Source organism: Leguminivora glycinivorella, chromosome 14 (genome assembly GCF_023078275.1).
Source record: "Leguminivora glycinivorella isolate SPB_JAAS2020 chromosome 14, LegGlyc_1.1, whole genome shotgun sequence".
Lineage (NCBI taxonomy): Eukaryota > Metazoa > Arthropoda > Insecta > Lepidoptera > Tortricidae > Leguminivora > Leguminivora glycinivorella.
This window is the reverse complement of record NC_062984.1, coordinates 18,645,209-18,669,267: the sequence shown is the minus strand read 5'-3', so window position 1 is coordinate 18,669,267 and position 24,059 is coordinate 18,645,209. Positions and strand designations below refer to the sequence as shown.

At 37.4% G+C, this 24,059-nt stretch overlaps 1 protein-coding gene across 2 annotated transcripts in view; it reads left to right on the top strand.

Annotated features, from left to right (window-relative positions):
- Positions 1-24,059, top strand: part of LOC125233313 (myosin heavy chain, non-muscle) — a 166,147-nt gene that overhangs the window by 103,272 nt on the left and 38,816 nt on the right. For both annotated transcript variants that reach the window (XM_048139282.1, XM_048139281.1), the window contains exon 2: positions 22,325-22,481. In XM_048139282.1, the coding sequence (XP_047995239.1) occupies positions 22,325-22,481 (157 nt within the window). The remainder of the gene's footprint in view (positions 1-22,324; positions 22,482-24,059) is intronic.

Here is a 24,059-nt window from a genome sequence, read left to right as displayed (position 1 = left end):
GTGCCCGCAAATGACCTAAGTATCTTGATTGAGCAACGTCTTTTGAAGGTATTCACAAAGTGGCATCGTAAGGATCCGATCCCAAGTATTTTTTCGGCCTTCGACATAGGACCATAAGTTGAGTTTTTAAAAATTTCATGTTTTATTATTTTATGGTGAATCTTCTGCGAGTGCCCGCAAATGACCTATGTATCTTGATTCAGCAACGTCTTCTGAAGGTATTCACAAAGTGGCATCGTAAGGATCCGATCCCAAGTATTTTTTTCGGCCTTCGACATAGGACCATAAGTTGAGTTTTTAAAATTTTCAAGTTGTATTTTTTTATGGCGAATCTACTACGAGTGCCCGCAAATAACCTAGGTATTATGATTAAGCAATATCTTCAGAAGGTAATCACAAAGTGGCAGCGTAAGGATCCGATCCCAAGTATTTTTTTCGGCCTTCGACATAGGACCATAAGTTGAGTTTTTAAAATTTTCAAGTTGTATTTTTTTATGGCGAAGCTACTACGAGTGCCCGCAAATGACCTGAGTATCTTGATTGAGCAACGTCTTCTGAAGGTATTCACAAAGTGGCATCGTAAGGATCCGATCCCAAGTATTTTTTTCGGCCTTCGACATAGGACCATAAGTTGAGTTTTTCAATTTTTTAATTTTTATTTTTTTATGGCGAATCTTCAGCGAGTGCCCGCAAACGACATGTGTATTATGATTGAGCAACGTCTTCTAAAGGTATTCACAAAGTGGCATCGTAAGGATCCGATCCCAAGTATTTTTTCGGCCTTCGACATAGGACCATAAGTTGAGTTTATAAAATTTTCAAGTTGTATTTTTTTATGGCGAATCTACTACGAGTGCCCGTAAATGACCTATGTATCTTGATTCAGCAACGTCTTCTGAAGGTATTCACAAAGTGGGATCGTAAGGATCCGATCTCAAGTATTTTTTTCGGCCTTCGACATAGGACCATAAGTTGAGTTTTTAAAATTTTCAAGTTGTATTTTTTTATGGCGAATCTACTACGAGTGCCCGCAAATAACCTAGGTATTATGATTAAGTAATATCTTCTGAAGGTAATCACAAAGTGGCAGCGTAAGGATCCGATCCCAAGTATTTTTTTCGGCCTTCGACATAGGACCATAAGTTGAGTTTTTAAAATTTTCAAGTTGTATTTTTTTATGGCGAAGCTACTACGAGTGCCCGCAAATGACCTGAGTATCTTGATTGAGCAACGTCTTCTGAAGGTATTCACAAAGTGGCATCGTAAGGATCCGATCCCAAGTATTTTTTCGGCCTTCGACATAGGACCATAAGTTGAGTTTTTCAATTTTTTAAGTTTTATTTTTTTATTGCGAATCTTCAGCGAGTGCCCGCAAACAACATGTGTATTATGATTGAGCAACGTCTTCTAAAGGTATTCACAAAGTGGCATCGTAAGGATCCGATCCCAAGTATTTTTTTCGGCCTTCGACATAGGACCATAAGTTGAGTTTTTAAAAATTTCAAGTTTTATTATTTTATGGTGAATCTTCTGTGAGTGCCCGCAAATGACCTATGTATCTTGATTCAGCAACGTCTTCTGAAGGTATTCACAAAGTGGAATCGTAAGGATCCGATCCCAAGTATTTTTTTCGGCCTTCGACATAGGACCATAAGTTGAGTTTTTAAAAATTTCATGTTTTATTATTTTATGGTGAATCTTCTGCGAGTGCCCGCAAATGACCTATGTAACTTGATTCAGCAACGTCTTTTGAAGGTATTCACAAAGTGGGATCGTAAGGATCCGATCCCAAGTATTTTTTTCGGCCTTCGACATAGGACCATAAGTCGAGTTTTTAAAATTTTCAAGTTGTATTTTTTTATGGCGAAGCTACTACGAGTGCCCGCAAATGACCTGAGTATCTTGATTGAGCAACGTCTTTTGAAGGTATTCACAAAGTGGCATCGTAAGGATCCGATCCCAAGTATTTTTTTCGGCCTTCGACATAGGACCATAAGTTGAGTTCTTAAATTTTTTAAGTTTTATTTTTTTATGGTGAATCTTCTACGAGTGCCCGCCAATGACCTATGTATTATGATTAAGCAATGTCTTTTGAACGTATTCACAAAGTGGCATCGTAAGGATCCGATCCCAAGTATTTTTTTCGGCCTTCGACATAGGACCATAAGTTGAGTTTTTAAAATTTCAAGTTTTATTATTTTATGGTGAATCTTCTGCGAGTGCCCGCAAATCACCTATGTATCTTGATTCAGCAACGTCTTTTGAAGGTATTCACGAAGTGGGATCGTAAGGATCCGATCCCAAGTATTTTTTTCGGCCTTCGACATAGGACCATAAGTTGAGTTTTTAAAATTTTCAAGTTGTATTTTTTTATGGCGAATCTACTACGAGTGCCCGCAAATGACCTGAGTATCTTGATTGAGCAACGTCTTCTGAAGGTATTCACAAAGTGGCATCGTAAGGATCCGATCCCAAGTATTTTTTTCGGCCTTCGACATAGGACCATAAGTTGAGTTTTTCAATTTTTTAAGTTTTATTTTTTTATGGCGAATCTTCAGCGAGTGCCCGCAAATGACCTGAATATCTTGATTGAGCAACGTCTTCTGAAGGTATTCACAAAGTGGCATCGTAAGGATCCGATCCCAAGTATTTTTTTCGGCCTTCGACATAGGACCATAAGTTGAGTTTTTAAAATTTTCAAGTTGTATTTTTTTATGGCGAATCTACTACGAGTGCCCGCAAATGACCTGAGTATCTTGATTGAGCAACGTCTTCCGAAGGTATTCACAAAGTGGCATCGTAAGGATCCGATCCCAAGTATTTTTTTCGGCCTTCGACATAGGACCATAAGTTGAGTTTTTCAATTTTTTAAGTTTTATTTTTTTATGGCGAATCTTCAGCGAGTGCCCGCAAATGACCTGAATATCTTGATTGAGCAACGTCTTCTGAAGGTATTCACAAAGTGGCATCGTAAGGATCCGATCCCAAGTATTTTTTTCGGCCTTCGACATAGGACCATAAGTTGAGTTTTTAAAATTTTCAAGTTGTAGTTTTTTATGGCGAATCTACTACGAGTGCCCGCAAATGACCTGAGTATCTTGATTGAGCAACGTCTTCCGAAGGTATTCACAAAGTGGCATCGTAAGGATCCGATCCCAAGTATTTTTTTCGGCCTTCGACATAGGACCATAAGTTGAGTTTTTCAATTTTTTAAGTTTTATTTTTTTATGGCGAATCTTCAGCGAGTGCCCGCAAACGACATGTGTATTATGATTGAGCAACGTCTTCTGAAGGTATTCACAAAGTGGCATCGTAAGGATCCGATCCCAAGTATTTTTTTCGGCCTTCGACATAGGACCATAAGTTGTTCTTAAATTTTTTAAGTTTTATTTTTTTATGGTGAATCTTCTACGAGTGCCCGCCAATGACCTATGTATTATGATTAAGCAATGTCTTTTGAACGTATTCACAAAGTGGCATCGTAAGGATCCGATCCCAAGTATTTTTTTCGGCCTTCGACATAGGACCATAAGTTGAGTTTTTAAAATTTCAAGTTTTATTATTTTATGGTGAATCTTCTGCGAGTGCCCGCAAATGACCTATGTATCTTGATTCAGCAACGTCTTTTGAAGGTATTCACGAAGTGGGATCGTAAGGATCCGATCCCAAGTATTTTTTTCGGCCTTCGACATAGGACCATAAGTTGAGTTTTTAAAATTTTCAAGTTGTATTTTTTTATGGCGAATCTACTACGAGTGCCCGCAAATGACCTGAGTATCTTGATTGAGCAACGTCTTCTGAAGGTATTCACAAAGTGGCATCGTAAGGATCCGATCCCAAGTATTTTTTTCGGCCTTCGACATAGGACCATAAGTTGAGTTTTTCAATTTTTTAAGTTTTATTTTTTTATGGCGAATCTTCAGCGAGTGCCCGCAAATGACCTGAATATCTTGATTGAGCAACGTCTTCTGAAGGTATTCACAAAGTGGCATCGTAAGGATCCGATCCCAAGTATTTTTTTCGGCCTTCGACATAGGACCATAAGTTGAGTTTTTCAATTTTTTAAGTTTTATTTTTTTATGGCGAATCTTCAGCGAGTGCCCGCAAACGACATGTGTATTATGATTGAGCAACGTCTTCTGAAGGTATTCACAAAGTGGCATCGTAAGGATCCGATCCCAAGTATTTTTTTCGGCCTTCGACATAGGACCATAAGTTGAGTTCTTAAATTTTTTAAGTTTTATTTTTTTATGGTGAATCTTCTACGAGTGCCCGCCAATGACCTATGTATTATGATTAAGCAATGTCTTTTGAACGTATTCACAAAGTGGCATCGTAAGGATCCGATCCCAAGTATTTTTTTCGGCCTTCGACATAGGACCATAACTTGAGTTTTCAAAATTTTCAAGTTTTATGCTTTTATGGCGAATCTTCTACGAGTGCCCGCAAGTGACCTGTGTATCTTGATTGAGCAACGTCTTTTGAACGTATTCACACAGTGGCATCGTAAGAATCCGATCCCAAGTATTTTTTTCGACCTTCGATATAGGACCATAAGTTGAGTTTTTAAAATTTTTAAGTTTTATTTTTTTATGGCGAATCTTCTATGAGTGAAAAATTTATGTTTTTATTGGATCGTAATGATTTCACATACTAAACGTCGTGAACTAACGATGAACTAACAAATCCATATCGATTTTGCACGATAGAAGCCATAAAAACAGTTTACTGCTGCAACCTATGTTTTGGGTTCCCCCATTTAAATGAATAATGCGTAGTGGTGTTGCACTTAGGATCCTAACGATTTTATATACTGAACTAACGTCAACTAACGATCATCTTTCGATTCTAATTGACAGAAATAGTAAAATCGAGTTTGGGGCGGTGTAGCCTGAAGTTGGCCGCCCCACTTCATTTAAAAAAAAAAAACTTCTAATCGGATCCTAACGATTTTATATACTGAACTAACGTCAACTAACGATCATCTTTCGATTCTAATTGACAGAAATAGTAAAATCGAGTTTGGGGCGGTGTAGCCTGAAGTTGGCCGCCCCACTTCATTTAAAAAAAAAAAATACTTCTAATCGGATCCTAACGATTTTATATACTGAACTAACGTCTACTAACGATTATCTTTCGAATTCAATTGACAGAAATCGTAAAATCGAGTTTGGGGCGGTAGCGTGAAGTTGGCCGCCCCACTTCATTTAAAAAAAAAAATACTTCTAATCGGATCCTAACGATTTTATATACTGAACTAACGTCTACTAACGATTATCTTTCGAATTCAATTGATAGAAATCGTAAAATCGAATTTGGGGCGGTAGCGTGAAGTTGGCCGCCCCACTTCATTTAAAAAAAAAATACTTCTAATCGGATCCTAACGATTTTATATACTGAACTAACGTCTATTAACGATTATCTTTCGATTCCAATTGACAAAAACCGTAAAATCAGTTTTGGGGCGGTAGCGTGAAGTTGGCCCCCTCCATTTTGTTTTTAAAAAAAGTGATGTTGTTATCGGATCCTAACGATTTCACATACTGAACTAACGTGAACTAACGATGAACTAACGATATAGATATGTAATTTGCGGGCACTCGATATGGGGCGGTCAACTTCACGGAGGTTGAAAATGCATATAAACTTTTTTGTAGGAAATTGTGTCTACTTTAATTCGTACATACAATACTTTTCGATATTAATGATAGTTTCCATGAAATATGAAAAAAATACATTTTACCCCCCCTAACCCCACCATAACCCCCTCCAACCAGTACTAGGAAGTTTATCTTTATCGTATAAATACGACTAATTAATACAATCTAAAAAGCACACATAAAACATATTTTTTTAATTATTTTTAAAAATATACATTAAAACTTCTGTAAACTTAATTGTCTATTTGACTGAACAGTTTTGTTTTAAATTGTGTATAAAAATTACAAACACTAACTTAGTATTTATCTCCATTTTAACACAAATCAGCATGTCCAACATGAAATGAATCTACCCGTCAATTTGGGTAGATACGGGTAAATACCGGGTAGATAGGTATTTACCGGGTAAATACCTGGGTGGGTAGATTGGGTATTTACCCACGACCCATCTCTAGGGGTAGGGGTAGGGGGTTCCCTCTATTTGGCATAACTTTAATTGTCCGAAACGATTTTCGCATAACAGACTTCGCATAATCGATTTTCGCCGAATGTTAATTTGACAGAAAACTTATTTGTCATAATCGAAAAAAATACGAATAACACATTGTCCGAAAATAAGTTCGCATAATTCTGTTTACGCCGATTGTTTTTATGAATAAAATTAATTCGCATAATTGTATTTGGCATGTTTCTTAAAATCAGAGTATCCACCCATACTAAATGCTGTTAAGAGAGTCGGTTTGGTTAGGTTAGAACTGCGACCTCAACAAATAAAACATTTTGTCAAGAATTTCGGTTAGGTTAGGTTAGAACTGCAACATTAATATAGTAGTATTACCTATGATAAAAATTCTGCGTAGTAAATTTCCACTAAACCCTGTTATGCAGAAATAATTTATGCATAAAAACCATTCGGCGAATAACCTTTATGCATGAAATATATTCGGACAAACAAAAATATGCCTAGACAAATTATGCGTAACTATACTATGCCATAACAGATTATGCGAAAGGTGAATTATGCCAATATAGATTATGCCAAAAAGAATTCTCGATTGCAAAATTATGCCAAAACAAGGGGGGGAGGGGAAGGGGGTAGGGGTAGGGATAGGGATAGGGATAGGGGAGGGACGGGGACAGGGACGGGACGGGACGGGACGGGACGGGACGGGACGGGACGGGACGGGACGGGACGGGACGGGACGGGACGGGACGGGACGGGACGGGACGGGACGGGACGGGACGGGACGGGACGGGACGGGGACGGGGACAAGAATAGGGATTGGGGTCGGAATAATCGGTCGGCAATCGATATCTAGGCAGTGTAAAATGCAGGTGGCTCAGTGGGAAGGGATTAGTAAGTAGGCATCGGCGAGTATCCTGCATCCGTGATAACTATTACATTCAATGTGCTGTAAGAAGGTCGTTGTTTGCTTGCTTTTTATATGTTTACGTTTGCAATAAGTACAAGCAAAATGGAAAAAATTGTAAGCGATAATGCAAGGAAGTACTTTTTACCCTACCGACCATAGCGTCGAGATACTGGCTATGTGGGTTGTATGAAGTTTCCCCAGTATAAATATTTATATAGGTAAAATACATACATATTCGTACCTACTACCTACGCTGTGGTCGCTGTGTAACAATTCTACAATCATTGCAAGAATTTCTTTTAAAACAATAGTACCTAATATGTGTAAGGTACAGTCAGCCAGTCGAGAATTGCCCCGCTTTACCTTAATCGAAATAATCGCGGACAGATGTACCTACAAAGAAACCTACGGATCCAAATGAAAATCTTATTTTTTGTAAACGTTTCAATAAGAATACTTTTATTACGCGGGCGAAGCCGCGGGTAAAAGCTAGTTATTTATATGAACTTGAAAAAGAACAAATCAAAAATTATTCAATAAAATAAACTTTTTAACAAAAAAAAACCGCCTTCAAAAATAAGCGCGTTACAAAACACGGAGAAACTAAAAAGCAAAAAATAATAAACCTTTGAATTCAGATTTCTTATCGTATTGCAATAATCTAAACATCCAAATTATAAACAAATCAATTATTTTTGTAGTCGGTACCAGACCTGTTCGTCGCCTTGCTATTGCCTGTTTGCCCCACCCAACCATACACAGGCTGGTACCGACTCCAAAAATAATTGATTTGTTTATAATTTGGATGTTTAGATTATTGCAATACGATAAGAAATCTGAATTCAAAGGTTTATTTTTTTTTGCTTTTTAGTTTCTACGTGTTTTGTAACGCGCTTATTTTTGAAGGCGATTTTTTTTTTTTTTGGTAAAAAGTTTATTTATTTGTTGATTTTTAGTGGTTCCTATTGATATTATATGTATCAGTCCGAATATATGCACACTAGTGAAAGAATTATCCTTTAACTCCTAACCATTGAGGAGTTGACCTTCCATTATCAGCTCAGCCACATAAAATTATTACCATCGGGCGTAAATACTGGTGTACCTTTGAAAAATACACTAAAAACATTACATGTGCCTATAACATTTGAAGATTTCCCTCGATTTCTCCAGGATCCCATCATCAGACCCCGACTTGGTGCCAATGGGACCATCTAGGGGTTATACCCGTACGATCAAAAAAAAAAAATTTTGAAAATCGGTCCACAATTCTCGGAGATATCGAGTAACATACATACAAAAAAAAAAACATTCAGTCGAATTGAGAACCTCCTCCTTTTTTGAAGTCGGTTAAAAATAATTTTATTTCTTCCCTAGTTGTATAGTTTCATACTTATGATTTTTATTTTAAAGTACTTAATCCGTTTATATTATAGCAACCATGGGTGATTTTCGCGGACTTAAGTAGAAACGTAGAGGTTGACAGAAGTGTGATTAATATTTCTAAGTGTTAATTTCTTGTATTTAGTCTAACTACGAAGCAATACATTGACGTATAAATTGCGTCCATATACAGAGAGGTCATTCATAAAAATATCACTTTAGGTAACAAGTTATATATCTTTTATACAATGTGACAAGCATTGACCATACATCCCAATTCACCCCTCATCCGACCGGAGATGGGTAGTGAGTAAATACTCAAGAGTAAATATCGAGTAAATACTCAGTATTTACTCAAAATACCCGTATTTACTCGTTTTTACTCAAATTGGTGGGTATAAACTATTTAGCGTGCAGAAATGGAAATACAAATTAGAAATATTGGTGTATTTTGTTATCGGCTACTAAGTTAAGTAATCAAATTTATATGAATTTTATTTTAAAGACGTGCTCTCCATACATGTAACTATTTTTCACAAAAATAAAATTCAGAAATTACCAGTGTATTATACATTATCTAATAGGTCTTTAAAAATTAATTGAATGTTTCTAAAAAAGTTTTTTAATAATATGAACAGTTTTAGAATAAAACGATAATTAAGGCCGAAATAATGTTTATACCTTTATAACTTTCGAATTCGTCATTGGAAAAATATCCAGAAACCGTCAAATTATTGCCCATATAATACAAAACACAAAACTAGTACTTTAAACGTCATCAGCTGAGCCATTTTTGAGTTTTCTTTATAAAACCCTTAATAAAAGGTCGTAAGTGCCACATTAACAATCACTTCCAAACGTCATGCCGTTATCTAGAACATCAATTTAATTTAAGTCTCATACTTTTACTGTAAATACCTGCTTTTTTAAAACAAAACTGCTAACTGAACATTATAACTATTTTTTTCTCACAATGATTACCTCTTTTTCGACAAATTAAGACTCCTATAAGCTTCTAATAATATAAATCTCATTTAAACATGTCCACACAGTTAAAATAAACACGACTAAGTACTTAAATCTCATTTTATACATTATTTTTAGGTAACAGTTTCTACTCACCCAAATGAGTAAATACGAGTATTTACTCGGTGCTTTGAGTAAATTACGGGTAAATACTCAGTATTTACTCACCCCTACCCATCTTTATCCGACCCTAATCCCCCCCTTCGTAAACCTATTCACCCCCTTTGCGACCCGATTCCCCCCATTCCTGATCCCATTCACCCCTCAGGCCGCGGATATTTATTCATCCCGTAAAAATTCTCCCAACACAGTTGCATCGCTTTCTTCATGAAAACCATTACAAAAATGAAAATATGTCTTATGATTTTCTGTTATACATAAACTTTAGAAGTGTATACACATTCAAAAGGATAATGAACGATTAAAATAAGTAAAAATCCAATAAATTTGAACGTCAACTTTGACAGACATGAAACTGTAAATATATTATTTTCCTACTTTGATTGCGGAAAATAGAAGGAATATGTAACATTATATACATTAGAAATATAATAACATTATATATTAGAAATATAATAACATTATATACCCCCGGAACCCTTTTCACCCCAAAATACGGTATTTATTAAATTGTCATTATGTAAAATGTCGGAAACTACGGAACCCTACACTGACGCGCTCTTGATCGGTTTTTCTTCTTAATGCTATTTAAGAGATAATAAAAAATTACACCTCCCAATTTATAATAAGTTTTTTTTTGCAAAAATTTCATTTTTGGCACAAGCTATTATCGCCGACTTTACCTTTCATTCAACAATCATCTATTGCTCTCCGAGACATGTCTAAAAAACCCTGACTCAATGGGGATACGACGTTTCATAACAGAGTTCCTATGATCACCTTTCTGCTCCATCATCAGATTAGCTCCATGATACCATAATATTGCATTGTCACTTGATTTACATATGTGTGCAAAATTTCAGCTCAATCGGAAACCGGAAAGTGGGTCAAATTTAGCTTCTACGTTTTGACTCAAAATAACATACCTACTAACAAGGCACGTTGAATAAAAACTTGTATAAAGGCTTCTGATACTAGATTTGCAATATAGTCATACTAGTTATGAAAAAAAAAGCTGCACTTTTAGATGGAAGCAAGCCGCTTTGCATGGTGATAGTAGACGTCTTAGTAAACGATATTTTCCGAGGATATCGAAATTTCATTCCTTAGGAAGCCGAGCGTAGCGAGGTGTTTTATGAAAATGAAAAAAATTCTATCTTTTTATTGTATCGTCCGATTTTGACAAAACGTATCTCAAATGAAAGGTATAGCTTTATGTAATTAAAAAAAATTATAAAAAAGTAAGAAAAAAAATAAAAAAAGTAAATTTACGTCTCGCACTGAATAACTTCAAAGAATGACAGACGAAATGTACAATGTCGAAATATGAGTTTTTTTTAATCAAAGACAGATAAATTCGTAGTTGAAAACTAAAAACCGCATCGAAATCGGATTAGCATTTTTTAAGATACAAGTTGCCAAAGTTGGGAAAATTTGCTTTATATGGCCACTTTGAAATTCCTTTGCCAGAAAGTCAGAAATAATATATTTTTCTTACACAGAAAAGTACATAGTGACAGCAGAACTCAAAATAAAATAAAAAATTCCGAGGATATCATAATTTCATCCCTTAGGACGACGAGCGTAGCGAGGTCTGTTACGAAAACCGAAAAAAAAAATCTAGTTTTTTTGTACGTCGTCCAATTTTGAGAAAACATATTTCAATTGAAAGGTATTGCTTTATGTAACTTAAAAAAAATATTGAAAAAAAAATTGGAAAAAAAATGTAAGATTTTTTTAAAAAAAACTTCAATTTTCGTATCACACTGAATAACTGCAAAAAACGGTAGACACGATGTATAATCTCGATATATGAATTTTTTAAATTAAAGACAAATAGATTCATGATTATAAACTAAAAACCGAATTGAAATCGGATCAGTAGTTTTTAAGATACGAGTTGTCAAAGTTGGCTTAGTTTGTTTATATGGTCGCTTATAAATTCCTTAGCTAGAAAGTCAGAAACATTATATTTTTCTTACAGTTATAAGTATGCATTGGTAATAGACATTTCGATTCGGTTTTTAGTTTATAATCATGAATCTATTTGTCTTTAATTTAAAAAATTCATATATCGATATTATACATCGTGTCTACCGTTTTTTGCAGTTATTCAGTGTGATACGAAAATCTAAGTTTTTTTTTTAAACTTTTACATTTTTTCCCAATTTTTTTCAATATTTTTTTTTAAGTTACATGAGTCAATACCTTTCAACTGAAATATGTTTTGTCAAAAGCGGACGACGCACAAAAAAATTAGATTTTTTTTTTCGGTTTTCGTAACAGACCTCGCTACGCTCGTCGTCCTAAGGGATGAAATTATGATATCCTCGGAATTTTTTACATTATTTTGAGTTCTACTATCACTATGTACTTTTCTGTGTAAGAAATATATATTATTTCTGACTTTCTGGCAAAGGAATTTCAAAGTGACCATATAAAGCAAATTTTCCCAACTTTGGCAACTTGTATCTTAAGAAATGCTAATCCGATTTCGATGTGGTCTTTAGTTTTAAACTATGAATTTATCTGTCTTTCATTTAAAAAAACTCATATATCGACATTGTACAAAATTTGTCTGTCATTATTTGAAGTTATTCAGTCATCATTCTCTTGCCCTTATCCCAGTCACTTGGGGTCGGCGCAGCATGTCTTTCTCTTCCATACATCTCTGTCACTCGTCATCTCATCATTAACTTGTTTTAGTTCCATATCATGTCTCACACAGTCCATCCACCTCTTCTTCGGTTTTCCCCTCCCGTTACTTCCACCACCTTCCACATTCATTCGTAATACCTTTCTCGTCACATGCCTTTCATCTCTCCGCATTACATGTCCATACCATGCTAGTCGATTCGCTCTTACTTTTTCAACAATCGGTGCTACTTTCAGGCTTCCTCTGATATACTCATTCTTTATCTTATCCATTCTTGTCACGCCACACATCCATCTTAACATTCTCATCTCTGCCACGTGCAATCTCTTTTCATCCGTCACCTTTAGGGCCCAACACTCTGATCCATACATGACGACAGGTCTGATGACTGATTTATAAATTTTGCCCTTCAGTCGAAGAGGCATCCGGGCGTCACAAATGGTTCCCGTGACCTGTCGCCATTTCATCCACCCCGTGCTAATACGGTTTTTCACATCGCGGTCGATATCGCCATCACACTGTACGAGCGAACCAAGGTACTTAAAGTCGGAGCAGACTGGCAATAAAATACCATCGAGTTCTATGGCAGCAAAACCAGAGAGACCGCCGAAATCACAAAACATATGTTCTGTTTTTGATCTACTGATCTTCAGGCCAACATTCTCTAGTTTTTGTCGCCACTTCTCGAGTCTGCTCTGTACCTCGAGCCCGTCTTCACCAACAAGCACAATGTCATCAGCGAAAAGCATACACCAGGGTACCTCCTCCTGTATGTCCGACGACAAAGCGTCCATAATAAGGAGAAAGAGGTAAGGACTTAGAGCCGATCCCTGGTGCAAGCCCACCGCGACACTGAACCTGTCGGTGGTGCCGGCAGCTGACCGGACGCGTGTACAACATCGACTGTACATTGACCGTATTAGCTCTACATACTTCCCAGGCATGCATTTCTCTTTCAGAGCCCACCACAAAACCTCTCGGGGTACGCGGTCGTATGCCTTTTCGAGATCAACAAACACCATATGCAGGTTCCTTTTTGCGCGCCTGTATTTTTCGCACAATTGGCGAAGTGCAAAAATGGCGTCTGCTGTACCTCTTCCCGGCATAAACCCGAATTGGTTTTGTGTTATTTCACTCTCTTCTCTCAGGCGTCTCTCTATCACCTTTTCCCATATTTTCATTGTATGTGACATTAGCTTTATTCCTCTATAGTTGTTGCAGTCTTGTACATCCCCTTTGTTTTTGAAAATGGGCACCAGTAAACTGTCGCACCATTCATCGGGGATAGTTTCTTCATGCAACAACTTATTGAAGAACAAAGTCAGCCACTTACATCCATCCTCACTCAACAACTTCCATACTTCTCCAGGTATATCATCTGGACCTACCGATTTTCCATTTTTCATACTTCTCACAGCCATTCTTACCTCATCCATACATATCTCTCTCACTGTACCCATATTTATCGGTTTGTGATCCAGTACATGTCTACTCCACTCATTTTCCTCATTCATTAACCTTTCAAAGTAGCCTTTCCAACGTTCTTTTATGACTTCGTCATTCGTCAGCACCTTTCCTGCATCATCTTTCACGCACTTTATATGTGATATATCCCGGGAAATTCTTTCTCTCGCTTTGGCAAGACGATACAACTGCTTTTCGCCTTTAGGACCATCTAGAGAGTCATACAATTTGTCCTGTGCTGTTGATCTGGCTATAGCAACTGCACGTCTTGCCATCTTCTTGCATTTGAAGTTATTCAGTGCGAGACGTAAATTTACTTTTTTTAATTTTTTTCTTACTTTTTTTAAAATAATTTTTGTTTCATTTTTTTTTTAATTATATAAAGCAATATCTTTCATTTGAGATACGTTTTGTCAAAATCGGACGATACAATAAAAAGATAGATTTTTTTTATTTTCATAAAACACCTCACTACGCTCGGTTTCCTAAGGGATGAAATTTCGATATCCTCGGAAAAAATCGTATACTATGATGTCTACTATCACCATGCAAAGCGGCTTGCTTCCATCCAAAAGTGCAGCTTTTGGCCAAAAATTCTCCATAACAAGTATGACTAATAAGTTTACTTGTCATAATTTAAAAACAGATGAGACAGACATATCCAATGACAATAAGTCTACACCGTTTTCATGAACTGTCAAATCACCTCATACAACTTACGGCTGTAAGGCAACTTTACTAAGTAGGGTTTGTTATTGCAAATTAATTACATATTAATGATTTCTAGCCCGTAAGATATATATTTGCTTTAACAATGGTTAGATATTTATGCGGATGAGAGTGTAATTTTGGTTTTTATAAGGAATCAAATCAAAAATTTTTAAGCGACCCGATCAGATATTTATCCGGATAAGGACCCTCTCATATCTACCGTCTTGCGATCGTAGCGTCGGGCCAACTGTATGACTAAGCCGGGCTGACGCGGCGGCTTTTTCCATACAGTTGGCCCGACGCTACGCTCGCGAGACGCTAGAAAGAGAGACGATGTTTTTGACGGTCACGGAGCATCACCAATTTTTGCCGGGAACATGTCGTCATATACTTATGGCCCCCTATAGAAAATCAGATATTTTTGCACGGCCGTTCATAGTCATTTTATGCTGGTCACCAGCTGGTATTCCATGAGTATCTAGTTGAGTGGAGAAGTGCCATTCAAAACAAGCGCTTTCTAAACAACGATGTATTTAGGTACTTTATAATTATTATTGTTTTCAACTTACGGTTACGTGTTCGCGGTATGCACAGAGTAAATCTTTAATGAAATTGAGACATTGTTTTATATATACAATTAAATTTGAACCAGAAGCACTATACCTATACCCGCTCGCATTCCCTTTTTTTCTATTCTAAGTAAGAATCGATTAATAAGTATCTAAATATGCATGGATAAATTAAATTGTAATTGTTTACATACAACCTGTGAAGTTTGGTTGACAAAATTTGACGTAGGTGTTGTCATATATATTTTTAAAATGACGTACTGTTAATACCAGCGTAATGAAAATGTATTCCAATGAGTAAAAGAAAACATGAAACTTTTTTCAATTTAACCGAACTAGAATGAAATAATTTATACTCATTCGGTTGTGTTCGTTATTTTCTTTAATAATGTGATATATTTTTATTTATTTTTTATGCACAAGCCATGCACCTTTAAACTTTAAATGAGATTGGATCTCCACCTGACATATTTGATTTACCCTATCTATTTTGAGCACAGTTTTACACTGGTATGGTTTTTCGTGTACGTACACTATTTTCTGTCAAAATATTTGTCAAATTTAATTGTCAACACGGAGCGACCGGCGACACGTCTGCCTCCGATGAGCCGCTCACGGCGTCTAATCGAAAGGAGAATTCTGACAGCAATGGCGAATGTATGGAAATTTTACGATAGTTTAAATTTAAGGTAAAATTTCTGTGTTGCCTTTGAGAGGAAAAATATAAAAAACCTCAAAACTTCTAGTCCATTTATCTGGCTTTTAGAATCACTTAATGTTATAACTAAAGTATTGAATTTTTTTAACAAAGTTTACTAAACGGCGACATACGTTTTTCTCATTTTGGGTCAACTTTGCGTGGGTTTATTTATTATACCCTTAATAATTAGAGATTCTGAATAGTCAAACGTTGTAGATACACTCTTTAAGATAATAACTACATTTATTTTATTTCATTTTATTGAGAAATGTGAGCAGCATTTGTTAAACGCCGAATGCTCTTTTCGAGGATTTCGTACGACCCCCTCTTAATGCTTACTCACATTAGGCAAAGTAATGATTTCATAGTTTTGCTTGAATTCCTCTGGTTGTTGTATGGTTGTTATTTTATCGCGTTTGGTTATTTTATCTCTAACTACTTGAACAAATTGCTTGTGCTCATCTTCATCCTCTTTTCAAAACCTTTAATTGTTCTCCTTCTGTTTTCCTAAGAATATTATAGCTTATACCTTATTAGAGTATTATAGCTTATACCTACGTTTATTTATCAATTTCATTGCATTGCAAACGGGTAGGTAATTATCTATTTCAAGCTCAAATTTTGGTGACATGATTATTCATGAACGCACGTTTCTAGAAAATGTTCTTTCGAGTGCCTAATATTCGCAACAATCACTGCTATTTTATTAACCAACATTTGCCAACACCAGATTTGGTCTCATAATGAGCACCATAAAATCTTTGCAACTATGTCCATAATTTCGCGATTCAAGTCCATAAAAAACGCTCGTAAAGTTTAGCGGCCATTTTGCCAAACGTTTGGATGGTGGACTCGTGAGTCATCCTACATTACCTTTTCTTTGTGCGCGCGCGTCACCACATAACAGTCCGTGTACTGATGATGGCTGGGCCATTCGTTTTTTAACTCTCGAGTTTGACCGAAGCCAATGGGTACCTAAAACTGATGTTGGAAGGTCAAACGGTCGAGATCATACTGTTCCTGACGAACAACAATTTCCTTGAGCGGTTTCATTTTCTTGCAACAGTACCTCAAGGGACAAACGAATTTTGAGCAAAAGTAATTTAAGTATTTAAGTTCATTTTGAGTCGTTTCTGTTGTATCGCAGTTGACAATCATTAATCAAAACTAGAAGGTATGAAAATGATAACACACAATTTAGTACTTCCCACATAGCCAATAGCAGTGAATGCAATTTTATATTCTAATTTTCCTATATCTATTTCTTCTCAGTCATGAGGGATCATGGCTGAGGATCGTGACCGACAGTGATTTCTTTCCACTTGACGCGGTCTATGGCCATATCCACTCATCTGCATGGAAACCAGGGGCGGCTCACTCCGCGATCCTTTCACCGCGCTACAAGTACATGCCGGCGGCCGCGAGTTCGCGGCCCATTCACTGGCGACGACCTTCGAGCGGCGCAATAGAATTCAATGTCGTCTGCACGCGTGCGGTCCGTTTGTTAATGTTGGTAAGAATTTAGAATGGCGGCGTTTTGTAAACATCAAAGGAGTGAGCCTTCTGTACTTGTACTATTATATATTCTGTGATGGAAACAAAAGTTTTCTTCACGGTGTCAGCCCACCTTATCGGTATTCCACCCCTGGAGCGTCGGCCTTCGACTTTGCCGAGCGTAATGTTCCTTTGGAGAGTGTGCTGGTTAGAACGCATGATATGCACGAAATGCCCTATGTACGAAGACGTTGAAATTAAAAACGTATCGATGTACGATAAGTAGTCGCGTCGTAAAAAAAAAATTGGATAAAGGTGATCGTGAGCTTACCACACGGTATTTAAGCAGCAAGCCAAATCACGGCTAAATGCCACTATTTACAGCATAGTTGTATAGCATTCAATCCGTTTATTAGGAGAGCCCTACTAAGGACATGCCGAATAAGGAGTCCGCCTCGTGGAAACCGTGCCGCTGCAGTTTTTGTGCTTGGCTATTGCGACACTGATTGCTGCGACATATGGTTTGGGAAGTTTAGTGTTCATAGGCTTTGACACTTGCTCAATCGTATTGAAAGGCAATCTGAGATCTATTTTGTAGTCTTAAGCCGGCAACATTAGTCAAGAAAACAATGTTGCCGCTTAAGATCTGCGAAATTTTATATTGCAAGTAATTTATTTCTATAGATCTATACTCAAGTCAAGTTAAGAAACGGCATCATTATCAAGCCACTATTTAAATGTTCCTACCTCTTTAATTAGGTTCACCATTAACTTAATTGTGTCCTAATTTATTCGAATATTCATCTAGCGCAGCCTTTTGTGTAAATTTGTTACGCTCTATTGCCTACACTTTATCTGTAGGCGTAGCCTTCGACAAATTAAACGTTTTACATAGAAATGTGGCTTGTTTCTTTGTTATCCTCAGTTTTATTGTCCATATTTACATAATCGAGCTTTCCGGTTTTGAAGATATCTATGCTATTTGGGTCAACTATTCGATGTGAGAATTCTTTCCTTTTAAGGAATCGCTTTTCTTCTAAATCATTATCTTTTAGAAATGTTGGTTGCATCTGGAGAGCTAGGCCAAACCAAAATAGCGACCAATGGGTGGGCCTACCCATTCGGTCGATTACCACAGATTACCCGAGGCCAAGGTAGGCGGAAAGACCTGGACTCATTTTGTGACGACTGTCAGGAGCATGCACAAAGCCGTGACGAGGAGTAGCGGAGAACAGAAGAGGTCTTTGCCCACCAGTGGTGTACAATATGCATGGGCTACTTAAAAAAATAATATTTTCGATCAATGCGACTTTATAAAGGGATTAAAATCCTTGTGCGAATAGCTAAACAATAAGCGTGTTTACCCGTCGTCCTCTAAACGCCGGGTCAGATCGCAAATTGATTCGGAGCAATTGCCCCCGATAATGTTATCAAACAGACGCGCTTTGTAGTCGCCGACCGAGATAACGGGTATCTTACGATACACTAATAATTATACAGAACGCGTATTATGGTCACGGTTATCACGGGATGGGAGCAGGATAAAAGATCCGGTTCTTTGGTAGTTTCAGAAAGGTATAAATGATGTAAGGGTGTTTCACGAGAGATTTAACTTACAAGTGATAATAATAAAGGCATTGATTTATGGTCTTATGACTTATAAAGATATGCTTTTTATTGAGCTGTGCTAGTATTATTTTCTAAGCTTTTTTGACTAAATTAAAATGGCTCTGACTAACGGTTCAGATGGGCAAAACAGATATGTTCCCATTTGTTTTGCCCATCTGAACCGTTAAAAAAAGCTTAGAAAAGCACACAAGCACAGCTCAATAAAATGCAATTTGATCTTCTTTTTGTCTTCTTCATGCATGCTTTGATTCCAAAAAAGGTAAATTTTATTTGTCTGCTCTTCTTGTTATTTCACTAAATACAATGTAACCTTAAAACTTTAGCCATATGGCCTAAATTACCCGTCCTTCATAAACTACTACAACAAATTGATTTGTCCCGATAATAGTTTTACGATCACAGCAATTAGTTCAAAGCAATAATTCTCTATCTAATTGGTTGTTTGCTCATACTTTATAGTCGGCGACGCTCCTTGCTTGACCTGTATGCGCATTACTTTATTCCAACTGCGTTCTTGGCCCAATACTGTCTTTACATATCACTAAACCTTACAAAACTCCCCCGCTGTACCTGTCTGTGTGAAAACTGAAAGGATTCATGCGATTTTCACTTATAAAAGTTATGAATAGAGTGATTCTTGAAGATAGTTGTATATAAGAGCTCGAAAACGCTGCCCAAACCGGGTGAGATATAACAGCGCAATCTATGGTGAAATTGTTGCTGTTCCATTGGTCTACAAAAAAGCCAGTACTCCCCGCGCTAAGCCGGGGTGGGTCGCTAGACTCGCTAGTCTTAAAATATGAGGTCTTTGACGATAACTTGACCCCCGAGGAGACCATTATTATTCCGTGCCATAATACAATCGAGTCAATAATTTTAAAACCGTTAACAATGAGACAATAGCTAAGGAAATACCCAACGACGAAACCGCTGAAGACGTATGAATTCTTAGAATAAGTGCTCCAAATAGGGACCCGAATTCGTGGTAAGGTGAAAATAGTCATCTTTTACAACATACCAATATGACTTGTGCCCGTGTGGTCACTTTCCTCTCGTGGGTGCCGTAGAAGTCGACTATGGGATATGGATTCAACTGTGGTGCTGGGCTAACAACCTGTCACTGCAATATGACGATTTCGTTTTCTATTAACCCCTTTTATGCTAACAGTGGCACTGATCCTTGAGTCATCATATAGACTCCGAGCCACGAACAGGTTTTCATAACTAATAGCCTCCACGTGTTTTCGTGGCTGCCATTCCTCAACACACCGACGAAATGGCAGCTGACCATCACGAAGGTTCATTATTCATGGCCGTTAACATTCTACGATGTATCGCATGGGAAGCGATGATCACCCATATTTTCTCCTGGCCCTCGGTTTAATATGCATATCTCTTTCGGGAATACAGCCGTGAGTTTATGCCGTCCCAATGAAAAAGCTGTAGGTAGCCAGTTGTTAGTCTGCATTTGCAACCTCCCTAATAACTTCCGATCACATCGGAAGCTCACATTCCCATGACATATTCTGTAATGACATCAACCCAATTACCTCTAGAAAACACTATTACCTAACACTACGGAATCTCGCGGCTCTGTGTGAATCACTTCTTGCAGGCGGATGGGGAAGTCACTTTCGTCTTCGTTGGTACGTGGTATCGATGCAATGCCGTTTTTTCCCCAAGTGTTGGGAATACAAGTTACTACTCTTCGCCGTGTTACTATACTTACATAAATATATAGAGAGAAGTTTGTTCCGATATTTAGTATCGTTAACTAAATTTCAATTGTAATCTTTTTTATTCAAGCAGGGTTTCATGTTCCTCAGACATTTTACAACTTTACTGGGTTTAGTTTTTTATACCTGTAACTGTTGCTTAATCTAAAAAGCTTAAACTAAATTGAATTAATTTGGTGAGAATCCTTTAAATATTTTCAACGCATCTTCTACATTTCCAGAAAACTCAAGATGATCTTAATTCAAGTTCAACTGTCAACGTGTGATGGCCATTCGCGCTTCATTTATTTTGTCACATGATTGTGGTGATGAAACACCAATAAACTCAATACGTTCTAAATACAACTGAAACCCCTTGCACTACATTTTATTAAACTGATTTTGAACCAGCGAGCGCGGTCTTACAAACATTGGGACTTTAAATTGTGAACATTTCAAAATTTACTCAATTGCTATGTGGGATAAGGTGTATTTTTAAGAAGAACCTTTGAAGGCGTCTGGATGAATAAAACAATGTTTTTTTAATTATTTTCTAATTGATTGGAATGCTGGAGACAAATTGATTTGATTACGGTTAGAAGTCGTTTTTGACTGATGCATGTGTGTTAGCAATGTTAAATCTAAAACCTTCTTCGTCAATCGGCAAAAACCTAATTAAAATAAACCTGCAGTGGTAGAAAGCTCAAATAAGAATTTAAATCAGAAACGAGCAGGTCTGTCTAAAGCCTATTTAGTTCAACTACTTAGAATCTTTTTTATATCACGTGCTCAGCTGATCTGTACAAGGTTTATTTTTTATTGCGCTGTAGATTGACAAATGAGAGTATTAGTAGGTACTGCATAGTAAACATGCAAATATACTAGGTACAGTTAGCATCAAATATACATACATAGGTACTGTGTATCTGTTTCACCTCTTGTCAGATCCGGATCTAGAACCATGTAACATAGCTGAGATCATTCGATCATTTGGCTCGCTGATTTGATTTATTGTTGCTCATTGGCCTGGACCAAGGCTGTATGTATATTACTGACACCTCACTGATTAAGATAAACTATTTGTACTTATAATTCTTATACAATACGTTTGAGTACTACGAAAATGCCGTAATGCGGTTGTTCACCTAAAATTAGCACAAGCAACCTGTATTTCAAGAAGATTATATTGTCTTCGGTTACCGCGATAGTTACTTATGAATTTTTTATTTTAAGGAGATTGTTAAATTTTCGGCAGTTAAACTAGCAATGAAAGCTCATCTCGCCTTATACAAATGAATGTGCAAAATAAGTCATTGTGGTGTACAATTTATTTTGTCGCCCATCCGATATATCTCGTAGTGCTTAAGGGTAGTGAAACGTGCTGCAATACTTCGCTAGTTATTAATTAACAACATCATCCTACCTAACCGAGGTACAAATTGACGACAGAGGTCGTGTCGCTAACATTTCATGGTAGAAGGATTCTTATTAAATTATTTAGAGTTCGCGTTTGCTCCACATATACAAGACATCATCATTCGCCTGCCGTTATCCCAGTCATTTGGGGTCGGCGCAGCATGTCCTTCTCTTCCATACCTCTTTATCACCCCTAAATCTTAGATTTACCAAAAGCTGTATGGTCTTCGCACGAAATTAGTGCAAGTTGGTCCTTAAGGTTGAAAAAAATGTTATGATCACAATTTTGTTCCGTGATGTTAAACGTTGCAAAACTTGCAAAGTTTAAGTGAACTCAAGTATTGATTGACAATGTATTCATAATCGATAAAGATTTAAAAAAATCTAACCTAAAAATTTCTTCCGCAGACATACTCCGGCCTCTTCTGCGTGGTGGTCAACCCGTACAAGAAGCTGCCCATCTACACGGAGAAGATCATGGAGAGGTACAAAGGCATAAAGAGGCACGAGGTACCGCCACACGTGTTCGCCATCACCGACACAGCATACCGCTCTATGTTACAAGGTCAGTTTTCCTCCACTTAAACTCAGTTTGAATTCAGCGGCATGTTGTGACTTGTTCATCTTCAACTTGTGCGAGGGTCCGCTTTCCGACACCATCTTGTCCACTTTGCTCGGTCTTCGGCAGCCTCTGGTGTGAGATCATTCTCTTCCATGTCGACTTTCATCGCATCGAAGCCGACCTGTAGCTTATTCTCAACCTCATTGCAGACTGCAGGTAGAAATAGTATTCGGAGTTCGAAGTCAGTTATGTGGCGCAGCGTTCGAGCGCTGATCAGTGTTGCCTTCCTCACTTGGAACCGACTGTATATGGCGCTATCGTTCAGCAGTCAGTTTTGAAATTATATCACAGCGTTATGACGCAAGTTTACCATCTGCAGTTATCGTTTGCAGTTGTAATACATCGCCGTGCTTAAAGTTGTACCTTTGTGTTCACTAGATTATATGTATTTGGGATGTTCTAATCAATGTCTTCAGTTACTATTGACCTCCACCGCGCCACCGCAAATATAGCTTACCTACATATTATATGTTTGTACATATTCATGGCTCCTTGTAAATCACACCAAATGGGTTTCGCCGACAAGAAGCCGCTTCAGTTTTACGAGACATGTTCAACATTGTTCAGCACTGACTATGTACGTTCAAATACCGCTCAGACATTTAGCGCATTCCTCCCGAATCACGAACTAGCCACAGCGAGATGTCACACCGTACGCGCCGTATCGCGCCCATTAGTGAACAATTAGACAAATGGTTCCGTCGCCCTTATCTCCGGCTTCGTAGTGCTGAGCCTGTTTTGGCTTCTTTTTAGAGATTTATAACAGGTGTTGTGACATGAGTTTTTAGACCTCGACCGAAATTGACTGGGCATCATTATAGCTTTTACAAATGTTTAGAAACTTGTCACTAAGAAATGTGGAAACAGTTCGAGCTCAAAATCTAAAATTACCTATCCTTTTGTGTGGGTCAAACACTAATATTATTACGCTGGCTAAGGCACCTAGTAGAAAAGGAACTAAAATATGTTTCGAGAAATATTTTTGTTTACTTATAGGCTATTCAAAATTTATTGATAACCGTAACTATCACTCACTTCACCGATATCCCTTTCACATTCTTCCAGCGAATTTAACCCTTTGAACCTACGACATTCGATCGCGTCACTCGCTAAGTACTATTTCCATTCCCATCGCTAAATATACAGAGTTTTTGCCGGTAGCTATCCAGCATATAAGACCTCTAGATTTAGTACAGCTATGTAGACATTGAGGCAGCTGCTACACTGGTTCGTCTGAATGAAACGCTCTCGTGTGTAAGAAAGAATGGTCTAGGTCCGACAGGAAACGCCCACGGTGTTTGCGTTTCGTAATGATGTTTACTACAAAGGTGAGGATGCGCCGGTTCCGTGCCAACCCATTGTTTAGATCGATTCATAAGGTTGCCGTCCAGTTGACAAAGACGGCGAGGTGAAGTTGAAGACAATAAACTGAATGGTTATTACAATCTAAGCAACGTTTTAACTATAACAGCCAAGTTTTTGGCGGGCATAAGCTTTGACGGATCAAACCACTGAGGATCC